The sequence below is a fragment of the Leucoraja erinacea genome, chromosome 16, assembly GCF_028641065.1.
Source record: "Leucoraja erinacea ecotype New England chromosome 16, Leri_hhj_1, whole genome shotgun sequence".
Classification (NCBI taxonomy): Eukaryota; Metazoa; Chordata; class Chondrichthyes; order Rajiformes; family Rajidae; genus Leucoraja; species Leucoraja erinaceus.
In genome coordinates, this window is record NC_073392.1 from 35,392,915 (window position 1) to 35,406,774 (window position 13,860).

A 13,860-nucleotide genomic window follows, 5' to 3' on the forward strand; every position below is an offset into this window, starting at 1 on the left:
GTACAGTGAAAAGCTTTTGTTTCGTGCTAACCAGTCAGCAGAAAGACAATAAATACATGATGCAGTCGAGCCATTTCCACTGTATAGATACACGATAAGGGTAAGATGTTTAGTGCATGGTAAAGCCAGCAAAGTTCGATCAAGGATAGTCCGAGGATCATCAAAGAGGTAGGTAGTAGTTCAGCATTGCTCTCTAGTGGTGGTAGAATGTTTCAGTTGCCTGATAACAGCTGGGAAGAAACTGTCAGGAGCTGAATCTGGTGGTGGGCGTTTTTACACTTCTATACCTTTTGCCTGATGGGCGAGGGGAGAAGGGGGAGTGGCCAGGTTGCCTCTATCCTTGAATATGCTGCTGGCCTTGCAGAGGTGATGTATAAATGGAATCAATAGAAGGGAGGTTGGTTTGTGTGATGGTCTGGGCTGCAAAGTTCAAAGTGCTGGATCAACTCAGCAGAGCAGACAGCATCTATGGGGGGAGATGGACAAGCAACGTTTCAGGTCTGAACACTTGTTATTAAGTTTCTCATTCTAAAAAAGGGTCCCGACAGGAAATTATGCCTATTCATTCCCTCCTCAGATGTTGCCTGACCAGCTGAATTCCTCCAGCACTTTGCGATTTGCTTTCCTTTGTATCACCTCCTCCACAGTCAAGTCAAGTCAAGTCAAGTTTATTTGTCACATACACATACGAGATGTGCAGTGAAATGAAAGTGGCAATGCTCGCGGAACAACAAAACAACCAAACAAATTATAAACACAACCATAACACACATATTATTTTACATAATAAATAATAGAAGGAAAAACGTTCTGTAGAGTTAGTCCCTGATGAGAAAGGCGTTTACAGTCCGAATTGCCTCTGGGAAGAAACTCCTTCTCAACCTCTCCGTTCTCACTGCATGGCAACGGAGGCGTTTGCCTGACCATAGCGGCTGGAACAGTCCGTTGCAGGGGTGGAAGAGGTTTGTGTGATGGTCAGCAATGGACCATTGTGGGCTCCTTGGCCATTGGTGCTGACTCTGATTTGTTCTGTTCTTTTTCATACCTCTGGCTTCCCTCTCCCGACACTCAAAATGGAGAAGGGTCTTGACCCGAAACATCACTTATTCCTTCTCTCCAGAGATGCTGCCTGCCCCCCTGAATTACTGCAGCATTTTGTGTCTCTCCGCATTCAGAAGCAGTGCATCGTTAAGGAAAGAAAGTGAGGAAACTGGGGGAATTCCCAACATGGAAATCGTCTTCAGACTGAATCATCTGATAATACTTCACCAACATGGTTCCCAAAGGTAACTGCCTTGTCACTCCTCTGTAACAACATCTCCCCTTAAAGAACAGTTCCCATCAGAACCCCTGTTTAATGCGTTAGCTAGACATTGGCATGAGTGAAAATTTCACTCAACATGCTATTTAATCCAAGTTCCACCTAGAAAACTGCAGCAACATCTGTATGTCTGTATAACTCATAGAAACATAGAAACATAGAAAATAGGTGCAGGAGTAGGCCATTCGGCCCTTCGAGCCTGCACCGCCATTCAATATGATCATGGCTGATCATCCAACTCAGTATCCTGTTCCTGCCTTCTCACCATACCCCCTGATCCCTTTAGCCACAAGGGCCACATCTAACTCCCTCTTAAATATAGCCAATGAACTGGCCTCAACTACCTTCTGCAGCAGAGAATTCCAGAGATTCACCACTCTCTGTGTGAAAAAAGTTTTCCTCATCTCGGTCCTAAAAGATTTCCCCCTTATCCTTAAACTATGACCCCTTGTTCTGGACTTCCCCAACATCGGGATCAATCTTCCTGCATCTAGCCTGTCCAACCCCTTAAGAATTATGTAAGTTTCTATAAGATCCCCCCTCAATCTTCCAAATTCTAGTGAGTACAAACTGAGTCTATCCAGTCTTTCTTCATATGAAAGTCCTGACATCCCAGGAATCAGTCTGGTGAACCTTCTCTGTACTCCCTCCATGGCAAGAATGTCTTTCCTCAGATTAGGAGACCAAAACTGTACGCAATACTCCAGGTGTGGTCTCACCAAGACCCTGTACAACTGCAGTAGAACCTCCCTGCTCCTATACTCAAATCCTAGTCCACGGCTTACAATGGCTAGTTTCCTTGATCATCATTTTTTTAATCTTTCATTCCTTTGATCTCTCCAATACACTGTCTATATCTCTCATTTCCCTTTCCCTTGCCTCTCAGTCTAAAGAAGGATTTTAATCTGAAATATCACCTATTCCGTTTCTCCTGAGATGCTGCCTGACCCGTTTAGTTACTCCAGCATTTTGTGTCTATCTTTTGTAATAAATAAAGTTAAATGTTAGTTACTCAGGGTGGGTAGGTAACATTTGCAGTTGGTACTCTTCTTCAGACTTCCTGACCAGAAACTTTGCTTATCGATGTCTTCCTCAGATGCTGCCTGACCCACTGAGTTACTTGGGCACTCTGAGTTCTACACAAGATTCCAGCATTTGCACTTCCTTATGTCTCCATAATAAATATAACAGTCTTAGTATGTGTCCTGATAAAAGCACTGAAAAGATGGCATTAATTCTGTCTCTGCAATATCCTCCAAACTCATCGGAAGGCACACAAACCAATATCAGTGTCCTCACAGGACAACCTCACAGTGCACCACCTCACAGGCTATCTACCCACCCAGCTTTCCATCAACCACCTGCCCATCTGTAGAAGACTCAACAATTTCTACATTGGCCGCATCAGCTCACACCCCACACAACTGGAGCGGGAGCAATTCGTTCTTGATGCAGGCGGACTGCCAAAGGAGATGAAGAATTAACAGAGCCAAACTAACGACAACACTTAAAGCCCTGACGTGGCCTTTACATGTGGCCTCAATCCAGAGTACTGTGTTTGTGTCTGTGTTTGTATCCATTGTAAGGCAGACCTCGAACAATGACAGGGTGGAGTACAGAGAGCAGGGTCACTGAATTCTCAATGATTTGCCGAGTCCAGCATTGGGGTCGTAAACTTTTTATTCAGTTACAATGGTTATACGGCATCAGAGCAAAGCATCTGCAGACCCTAACTAAAACTGAACATATCATGTAGTAACTACCAAAACAAAGAAACTATGGCATTACAACGAAAGGATTGAAGACTGAACGTGACAGAAACTGCACTTGGATTTGGTGGCCTTGCACCCTGCTTGAAGTGGCATGAAACTGCACTTGGATTTGGTGGCCTTGCACCCTTGAATACCCAGAGCCAATGTAACTACAACATTTAAAGCCCTGACGTGGCCTTTACATGTGGCCTTAATCCAGAGTACCGTGTTTGTGTTACTGTCTGTGTTTACATCCATTGTAAGGCAGACCTCGAACAATGACAGGGTGGAGTACAGGATGGATATAGAGAGTGCAGGGTCACTGAATTATCAATGATTTGTCGAGTCCAGCATTGGGGTTGAAACCTTTTTATTCAGGCACAATGGTGTTATGGTATCAGAGCAAACATTAAACTATCTGCAGACCCTAACTAAAAACTGAACATATCATAATTACCAAAACAAACAAACTATGGAATTACAACGAAAGGACTGAAGACTGAACGTGACAGGCAGACAAAAGACGCGGGTCATTCAAGTAACATTTCCACACAGAACACACTGCACTGCAGAACAAACAGGCTTGCTTATCTACAGAGGGTGATTAGGATGTACCAAACATCCAAGCAGTTGCAACCTTGAGGTCACAGCTGCTCTTTGTCACGAGTTATACAAACACAAATGTTTGCTAGGTGGCACTTAGATTCAATAGCATGTTGAGTTAAATTTTCCCTCATGCCAACTTTCAGCGAACATATTAAACAGCGCTTCTGATGGGCACTGTTCTTCAGGGGGGGATGTTTACACAGAGGAATGGCACGACAGCTGCCTTTGGGAACCATGCTGCTAAAGTATTATCAAACGATCGGTCTGAAGACAATTTTCCCGTTAGGATTTTTCCCAGTTTCCTCACTTTTCTTTCCCTCAATGGTGCACCGCTTCTGAATGCAGAACACTGAACAGGGTTAACTCCAAACATTAACACAAAATGCTGCAGTAACTCAGCGGCAGCATCTCCAGAGAAACGGAATAGATGTCATTTCAGGTTGGGACCATTCTTCAGACTGACAGTCAGCGGAGAAGGAAATCTAGAGGTATGAAAAGATACAGAACAAATCAGATCCGGCAACGATGGTGAAGGAGCCCACAATGATCCATTGTTGACTGTGGTGGAGGTGAAAACAAAGAAAAGCAAATCACAAAGTACTGGAGGAACTCAGCTGGTCCGTCAATATCTGAGGAAGGAAAGAATTAGTAACATTTCCTGTTGGGACCCTTTTTTAGACAGAGAACCTGAAATTCCTCTGTGAAAACATCTCCCATATAACCATATAACAATTACAGCATGGAAACAGGCCATCTCGGCCCTACAAGTCCGTGCCGAACAACTTTTTTCCCATAGTCCCACCTGCCTGCACTCATACCATAACCCTCCATTCCCTTCTCATCCATATGCCTATCCAATTTATTTTTAAATGATACCAACGAACCTGCCTCCACCACTTCCACTGGAAGCTCATTCCACACCGCTACCACTCTCTGAGTAAAGAAGTTCCCCCCCATGTTACCCCTAAACTTCTGTCCCTTAATTCTGAAGTCATGTTCTCTTGTTTGAATCTTCCCTATTCTCAAAGGGAAAGGCTGATCCACATCAACTCTGTCTATCCCTCTCATCATTTTAAAGACCTCTATCAAGTCCCCCCTTAACCTTCTGCACTCCAGAGAATAAAGACCTAACTTATTCAACCTTTCTCTGTAACTTAGTTGTTGAAACCCAGGCAACATTCTAGTAAATCTCCTCTGTACTCTCTCTATTTTGATGACATCCTTCCTATAATTGGGCGACCAAAATTGTACACCATACTCCAGGTTTGGTCTCACCAATGCCTTGTACAATTTTAACATTACATCCCAGCTTCTATACTCAATGCTCTGATTTATAAAGGCTAGCATACCAAAAGCTTTCTTTACCACCCTATCTATATGAGATTCCATCTTCAAGGAACTATGCATGGTTATACCCAGATCCCTCTGTTCAACTGTATTCTTCAATTCCCTACCATTTACCATGTACGTCCTATTTTGATTTGTCCTGCCAAGGTGTAGCACCTCACATTTATCAGCATTAAACTCCATCTGCCATCTTTCAGCCCATTCTTCCAAATGGCCTAAATCACTCTGTAGACTTTGGAAATCCTCTTCATTATCCACAACACCCCCTATCTTGGTATCATCTGCATACTTACTAATCCAATTTACCACACCTTCATCCAGATCATTGATGTACATGACAAACAACAAAGGACCCCCTTGAAGAACTGCCCATCAGAAGTGTTGTTTAATATGTTAGCTGAAAGATGGCATAAGGGAAAATTTCACTCAACTTGCTATTCAATACAAGTGCCACCAAACAAACTGTAGCAACATCTGTGTTTGTATAATTCATTTTCATCTAACCCACAACTAACAATGGCCAGTTTCCTTGATCATTGTTATATTAGCATATCTTTCATTCATTTTGGTCTCTCTATTACACCATCTATATATCTTGTTTTCCTTTCCCTCGACTCTCAGTCTGTAGAATGATTTTGATCGGAAATGTCACCTACAGGTAGTCCTTTTCTCCAGAGATGCTGCCTGACCTGTTGAGTTACTCCAGCATATTGTGTCTATCTTTCGTAATAAATATTGTAAAATGCTCTAGTTACTCGGGGTGGTTAGGTAACGCTTGGGGTTGGTACTCTTCTTCAGACATCCTAACCAGAATCTTCGATTATCGATGCCCTCCTCTGATGCTGCCTGACCCGCTGAGTTACTCGGACACTCTGAGTTCTACTCAAGATTCCAGCCTTTGCAGTTCCTTATGTCTCCATAATAAATACAATGGTCTTGGTACGTGTTCTGTTAAATGTTACTGAAAGAAATGACAAGGTGGCATTAATTCTGTCTCTGCAAAATCCTCCAAACTCGTCAGAAGGCATGCAAACCAATATCAGTGCCTACACAAGACCACCTCACATTGCAACACCTCACAGGCTATCTACCCATCCAGCCAACCATCCACCACCTTCCTCATCTGTAGAAGCCTCAACAATTTCTTCATGAGCTGCATCAGCTCACACCACACAACTGGAGGGGGAGCAATTCATTCTTGATGCAGACGGACTCCCTAAGGAGATGAAGAATTAAAGGAGCCAAAGTAACTACAACACTTAAAGCCCTGACGTGGCCTTTACATGTGGCCTCAACCCAGAGTATTGTGTTCGTGTTTGTGTCTGTATTTGTATCCATTGTGAGGCAGACCTCAAACAATGACAGGGTGGAGTACAGAGAGCAGGGTCACTGAATTCCCAATGATTTGCCGAGTCCAGCATTGGGGTTGTAAACTTTTTATTTAGTTACAATGGTTATACGGCATCAGAGCAAAGCATCTGCAGACCCTAACTAAAACTGAACATATCATATAGTAACTACCAAAACAAAGAAACTATGGAATTACAACAAAAGGATTGAAGACTGAATGTGACAGGCGGACAAAAGGCACGGGACATTCAACTAACATTTTCACACAGAACACACTGCTCTGCAGAACAAACAGGCTTGCTTATCTACATAGTTTGATTTGGATGCAGCAAACGCAGTTGCAACCTTGAGCTCACAGCTGCCCTTTGTCACTGTGTTTAATGGACATGTTCCCAAGCAGTGAACAATCTTCTTTAATAACCTGACCCCATCAATTCTCCCTACAGAGTTTATTCGCATAGTGTCAAGACAACAACCTCTACCTCAATATGAGCAGGTTTCAGGTACAGTTTCTGCACCGCTGTTATCAGGCAACTGAACCATCCTACCGCAACCAGAGAGAAATTCTGAACCACTATATCCCACATCGGGGACCTTCGGTTGTACTTTACTGGGTTTTCCTTGCACTAAACATTATTCCATTATCATGTGTTCACTGTGAAAGGCTCGATTGTAATCATGTATTGTTTTACCGCTGACTTGTTAACACGCAACAATAACATTTCACTGAACCTTGAAACACGTGACAATAAACTGAACTGAACTGATTAAGGAGCTGGTCAACAATTTCAGGAAGTGAGGTGGAGTACAAACCCTAATTTCTATTAAAGGTGCTGAAGTGGAGATGCTTGAGAGTGTTAAGTTCTTAGATTCAAATATCGGTAACAATTTTTCTTGGTACAATCACATTGTTGCCATTGTCAATAAAGCCCATCAACACCTCTACATCCGCAAATGATTAAGGAATCTTGGTCTTTGGAGTCTTTCTCCAAAGACTCTTATTAGTTTCTTAGATGTACCATAGAGAGCAACAAATCCAAAGGCATCTTAACTTAATTTGGCAAACACTCATCCACACTTCTCAAAGACCATTCACGCAGCAGTGATAGTCTCCCCTCCCCCCTCCCTCTCCCTGATTGCATAAAAATTGCAAAAGCTTGAATGTAGCACCAGACTCCTATCAGATCCTTGAATGGATATGCGAAAAATGAATTTCCGTTCTTCCAATCAACCTCATTGCTGTCCCTGTACTTTTTTTAATCTTTAATAACCTGACCCCATCAATTCTCCTGACAGAGTTTATTCGCATAGTGTCAAGACAACAACCTCTACTAGTAACAACATTTGTTACTAACACCTATGAGAGAGAAGCGAGTGTCACCAAACTTCTGAATTCTCTAGGGTGGAACCCTCTCCAAGACAGACGTGAAGCTCACCGTTTGACCTGTTTTTACAAAATGTTAAATGGTCAGCTAGACATAGATCACAAGACCTACACCAAACCCAAACCAATTAGGAGCAGACGAGGGCATTCGATCCAATTTGTGATCCCAGCTACAAAGACAGATGTGTACAGCAATTCGTTCTTCCCACGCACAATTAAAGCATGGAATAATCTCCACCCAACTATAGTTACCCAACCAGATGCAACTAAATTTGAAGTAGCACTTTCTTCACAATAACCCTTTCTGGCTTAATCCCTCCCTTCACCACCTCCAGTTTAAATTCCAGTTGGAATATTTTGGAGGACCAAGTAACCAAGAACCAACCAAGAATCTGCACTTTCTTTATAGCCATAACAATATATTTTGCATTGTATTTATTTTCTCTTTAGTATTACCTGATTTACTCATGATTTGCGTAGACACACTCCAAAAACAGTTTTTCAATGCATCCCTGCACAAATGTGGGTAAATGTGAGGTTATCCATTTTGGTGGCAAAAACGGGAAAGCAGACTATTATCTAAATGGTGGCCGATTGGGAAAGGGGGAGATGCAGCGAGACCTGGGTCTCATGGTACACCAGTCATTGAAGGTAGGCATGCAGGTGCAGCAAGCAGTAAAGAAAGCGAATGGTATGTTGGCTTTCATAGCAAGAGGATTTGAGTATAGGAGCAGGGAGGTTCTACTGCAGTTGTACAGGGTCTTGGTGAGACCACACCTGGAGTATTGCGTGCAGTTTTGGTCTCCAAATCTGAGGAAGGACATTATTGCCATAGAGGGAGTGCAGAGAAGGTTCATCAGACTGATTCCTGGGATGTCAGGACTGTCTTATGAAGAAAGACTGGATAGACTTGGTTTATACTCTCTAGAATTTAGGAGATTGAGAGGGGATGATCAGCCATGATCATATTGAATGGCGGTGCAGGCTCGAAGGGCCGAATGGCCTACTCCTGCACCTAATTTCTATGTTTCTATGTTTCTAAGTGACAATAATAACCAATTCCAATACCACTAGAAAATTGCCCATTCCCATTTCTCAGACGCTAACAACGTTTTCTGTGTTGGCTTATGATGAAAACTGCAATGACAAGTTAACATGTACATTACGATGCTTTAGAATTTCCAGCTTAAATAGATATTATTGTGGATCTCAATTATCTTAAACCGGAAGACTAAACAGTGAATGTGGTATGTTTAGTTTAGTTTAGTTTAGCTTAATTTAGTTTAGATTACTTTAGTTTAGTTTAGAAATACAGAGTGGAAACAGGCCCTTCTGATCACTGAGTATTTGCCGACCAACATCACCCATTCACACTAGTTCCATCCTACACACTAGGGACAATTTACAGAAGCCAATTAACCTACAAACCTGCATGTCTCTGGAGTGTGGGATGAAACTGGAGCAACCGGAGGAATCTCATGCAGTCACAGGGAGAACAAAGAAACTCCATACAGATGGCATCCATAGTCATGATCAAACCCAGGTCTCTTGAGCTGTAAGGCAGCAATACTACTGCCGTGCCACTGTACCACCATCAGGTACTGCATCGCCACATGCTGATTTCTTAAAATGTCTTTCAGAGAGAGCTTGGTACCAGACTCAGCCTTAGGAAATGAAAATAGCCTCATGGAAAATGTGCTTGTGGGAATCTATTTAGATTTAGCATAGTAATGGAAATGGGCAAAATAGAGCACAAATAACATTTGAAAATAGGGGTGCTGAGTGTACCAGACTGAAATAAGATTGTGCAGAAGTTGACAAGGATAGAAGTAAATTATTGTCAGAAAAAATAGGGGTTTGGAGCAAATATGTCCTTCATAAGACTAAATAGATTTCCATATCTTGATGTACAGGTTGTTGAAGGCACTGCAATCTCAATGCTGCAGATAGCTTCCTGGAATACAGAGAGTACAGAAATGAATGTAAAAATAAAATATGGAAAGCAATGAGGGTGAATGGGAAAATAAAGGCAGGTGAAATTAAATATAAATACAAAGGAAAGATAACAGGGTAAATGTCAAAAGGAGGAACAAGGAGCTGCATGTGCTGGTTTAAAAGAAGGCACAATATGCAGGAGTAACTCAGTGGGTCAGGCAGCATCTCTGGAGAGCATGGATCGGTGGCGATTCAGGTCAGGGCCCTTCTTTAATCTGAGTGTGGTGGGGAGGAGAAAGCTGGAAGAGAGGAGGGACAGGACAAGGCCTGGCAAGTGATAGGTGGATACAGGAAACATTCCTAACTTTGTTAATAATAACAATCCTGCTCAATAACGTTTATAACATATAAAGATGCTGTTAACAAACATAATTACTCACAGACATTGCGTCTAACAAATTCTGTGGGGTAGAATGGCGATAGATTACACACTGGGAATTACATTGTCTAAACACCATGAGATACCCTCCCTGAGCTGAACATCCTTGTTATGATAACTTCCTGTATAACAGGAAACGTAACTCAAAGCTGTTGGAACACGGAATATCCAGCAGGTGGCATCAATGCATGTAAACAGAATGCGGTCCAGCACACTCCCCTCCTGACCCCATGCAAATCTCCCATTTAACCCCCAGAGTCCTCGGGAGACAGGAGGAGAACCACTTCGGTGATTGGGCGGACGTAGAGCTTCTGGCCTCCATCCTTGAAGATTCTGATTTCCACTCTCTGAACCTTCCCATCCTGACTTGGAAAAGTCTTTGAGATGATTGCCATGGGCCACTCATTTCTTGAGTGGTTCAGCACAGTAAGGACCTGTGTCGTGTTAGTTGCAAGAGAATGGATCTCACTATCTAGATCTGGCTCCGTGACCTCAAAGGTCTCTTGAGGTAAAGCATTGCAGGTACGTGGTCTCTTGAGAAATGCTGGTCCTGACAGCCAGGTGGTAGTGCAGTGTAGAGCTTCTGGGATGGACCGTGATCCGGGGTCAGCTGGGATGTCATCCGTGGGAACAAGCCTCCACTGATGAGATGACGAAAACTGATGGATACGTTGGACATGGCTGTTGACATATGTGTAAAACCGCCTTGACCGGTTACAGATGTACCCCAGCACTACTTTGCTGTCCGTGTGGTAGATGATGTCGTCAAATGATAATTCCATCTCCTTCGATTTTGACAGCCAGGACCGCTGCACACAATTCCGGTCTTGGAACAGTGAGCTCTGGCTGGGTTGCCAGCTTTGCTTTCCCAAAGATGAATCCCACCTCCATTATTCCGTCTTCGGTGGTGACCCTCAGATAGGCAACAGGGGCAATGGCCTTGACTGATACGTCTGAGAACAGACAAGGCTCCTTTTGTAGCATGCTCAACTTTGCGAATGTGGTGTAGGGGCGTGGAATCTGTAGCTTCTGTAGATCCTGGAGCAAGTCCCTCCACTTGATCCACTCTGCCTCCATGTCACTCTGTGGATTATTGTTACGATACCACAGGAAGCGTAGAAAATCTCAATGGTCTTCTCTCACAACGAAACTGTGGAACATGTGGTGAATGTCAGCGATGACTCCCACTGATTCCCTCCTGAATCCCATGAGGACTCCTAGTAAGCTGTTGTTGAGATCAGGTCCTTTGAGCAGCACGTCATTAAACAAAACCCCCTCAAATGGTGCGCTGGAGTTAAACACCACATTAATTTGATCTTGGGATGGTAGGCTACGAATGAGGGAAGATACCAACACCCTTTATCAACTCTGAGTAGTGGGGCTACTTCAGCATGCTGATTGCTGAGCATTTTGTCCATGAACTCCAAGTAGTGCGCCTTCATCTGTGCTCGTTTTTCCAAAGTCCGTCGGAGAGAAGTGAGCCTGTTGTTAGCGTACTCTCGATTATTGGGCAAACGCTGCCTGGGTGACGGAAATGGCAGAGGTGCGACCCAGGTATTTGAGTTATCTTGGTAACATTGGTCATCCATAATCTGGAGAAACCTCCAGTCATCAAATGATGGTACTAGGTCGTTATCACTGGCAGTACGATGGAAGACTGACTGCCCCAGGTTCTGTCCACATGTGGTCTCCTGTAGACCGGCCATGGACTTCAACTCTGGATCATCCTCACAAAGAGATGAGTAGGTGAACTTCTCCTTCACTATAACATGGCTCGTGCATGGTGTTAGGTAAGTAGGTCGACCGTTTCCTAGAATACAGGTCTTGTAGGTGTCCACTTGGGTAGGTCTATGTGCTCCACCAAGACATACATCACCGACAACTAACCATCCCAGATCTAGCTTCTGGGCCAACGGGGCATTGTTGGGACCGTTAATTTGTTTCCTCACTTTATGCACTTGCAGAATATCTCTTCCCAATAGGAGCAGTATTTTGGCGTTTGGGTCCAGTGGAGGAATCACGTTGGCAATGCATCTGAGATGGCTGTGGTGACGCGCAGCATTGGGAGTGGGGATCTCGGCACGGTTGTTAGGCACTTGATTGCATTCTAGGAGTGGAGAAAGAGGGAGCAATGTCTTCTCATCCACAGACTCCACCATGTAACCGCAGGCTGTTCTACCTGCAGTCTGCTTGAGCCCGGCACATGTCTGAGGTGTATATGGCTTGAGATTTCCTTTGATCCCAAAGATATTGAAGAACTCAGATGTTGCGAGAGAACAGTTGCTCTTTTCATCTCAGATGGTGTACATCTTGCGTGCCTCTTGGCGGCGTCCTTCTGGACAGACTGAAATGAGACATATCTTAGCACATGCTCTCGCGCTGACCCCATCACCGCACACCTCTGTGCATGTGGAGGTGATCTCCTGGTTTATCGATACCTCTTCCTCCCCGCCATACTCAGATGCGGGGGAAGATGGCTTGGACTTCCAAGGGGCTGGGCCTGGATGTAGAGCAGAGAGGTGTCTGTCACTGTCGCACTCAGTACAATTCACTTCTGCTTTACAGTTCTTGTCGAAATGACTTGTGGAGGAGCAGCAGCGGAAACAAATGGAACGGTCCTTAAGGAAGTGTTTGCGGTCTTCCAGGCTCTTTTCTCTGAAGGTTCTGCACTTCTTTCATGGATGAATCTTAGCATGAATGGGACACAGCTTGGATGGATCACTGGATTTCTGTGTCTCAGGAGTTGTTGGAGATGCTTGTGTCCTGTGGACGGAGACAAGAGTTTTACCATGTCTCTCTATTTTTTCCCTATGGACAATTGCTGGACGAGAGAGGCAAAGATTGAAGCTGGGATCCGATCTAGTTTTTGCCTCCGTGCGGATAAAGTCGGCAAACACTCGAAATGGGGGGAAAGGGATGCGGTGGCGGCGTTTATAATTGGATCCAATGTTGGTCCACTTTTCCTGGATGTTATGAGGAAGCTTCTCAACAATCGGTGCAACTCCCCTGGAGGTATCAAGGTAAGACAAACCAGGTAGATACCCATCGAACTTTGCCGCTTCGATTTCTGTCAGAAGGTCCCTGAGCTCACGTAGCTTGTATGGCTCTTTGATGGTGATCCTGGGAAAGTTCTCAAGCTTGGTAAAGAGGGCATGCTCAATAGACTCAGGTGAACCATAAGTTTCTTCGAGCCTCTGCCAAACCATCATCAAACCTACTGATGGATTCCTCATGTTGACAGCCTTAATTCTTGTTGCCTGCTCCGAGGATTATTTTCCAAGCCATTTTATCAAAAGATCTAGCACGTCTCCGGGTGAATGGCCCAGGCCTGCTATGGCATTTTGGAAGGAGGATTTCCAAGCCCAGTAATTCTCAGGCTTGTCATTAAAGGCCATCAATCCCGTTGTAACGAGCTGGCTGCGGGCGATATATCTGGCGAGGTCTATGGTGGTGGGATTGATATTGTTGGTGGCTCAAGGAGAGTCGATAAAGCCACTGTGCAGAAAGGTTGACGTTGGCTTTCTATGCTTCAATTTAGGCTCCATGTTTCCTTAGACATTACTGGGATTGTGATGCCTATAAAATAAACTGGCCAGATTAGACTTGGTCTGATGAACGGGCGGCAATGAACCAAATAGTATGCTCTCACTCTCGATATCATGATTGATGACATGTTGGCTTGACTTTATGCTGGCTTGCTCTATGACGTAGTCCAGAGTACACTCGT

At 44.0% G+C, this 13,860-nt stretch overlaps 1 protein-coding gene across 1 annotated transcript in view; it reads right to left on the reverse strand.

Annotated features, from left to right (window-relative positions):
- Nucleotides 1–13,606, reverse strand: part of LOC129704800 (coiled-coil domain-containing protein 3-like) — a 213,945-nt gene extending 200,339 nt beyond the window's left edge. Inside the window, exon 1 of the mRNA XM_055648157.1 lies at nucleotides 10,135–13,606. Within this exon, the coding sequence (XP_055504132.1) occupies nucleotides 11,351–12,292 (942 nt within the window). The 5' untranslated portion in view covers nucleotides 12,293–13,606 and the 3' untranslated portion in view covers nucleotides 10,135–11,350. The remainder of the gene's footprint in view (nucleotides 1–10,134) is intronic.
- Nucleotides 13,607–13,860: the final 254 nt, after the last annotated feature.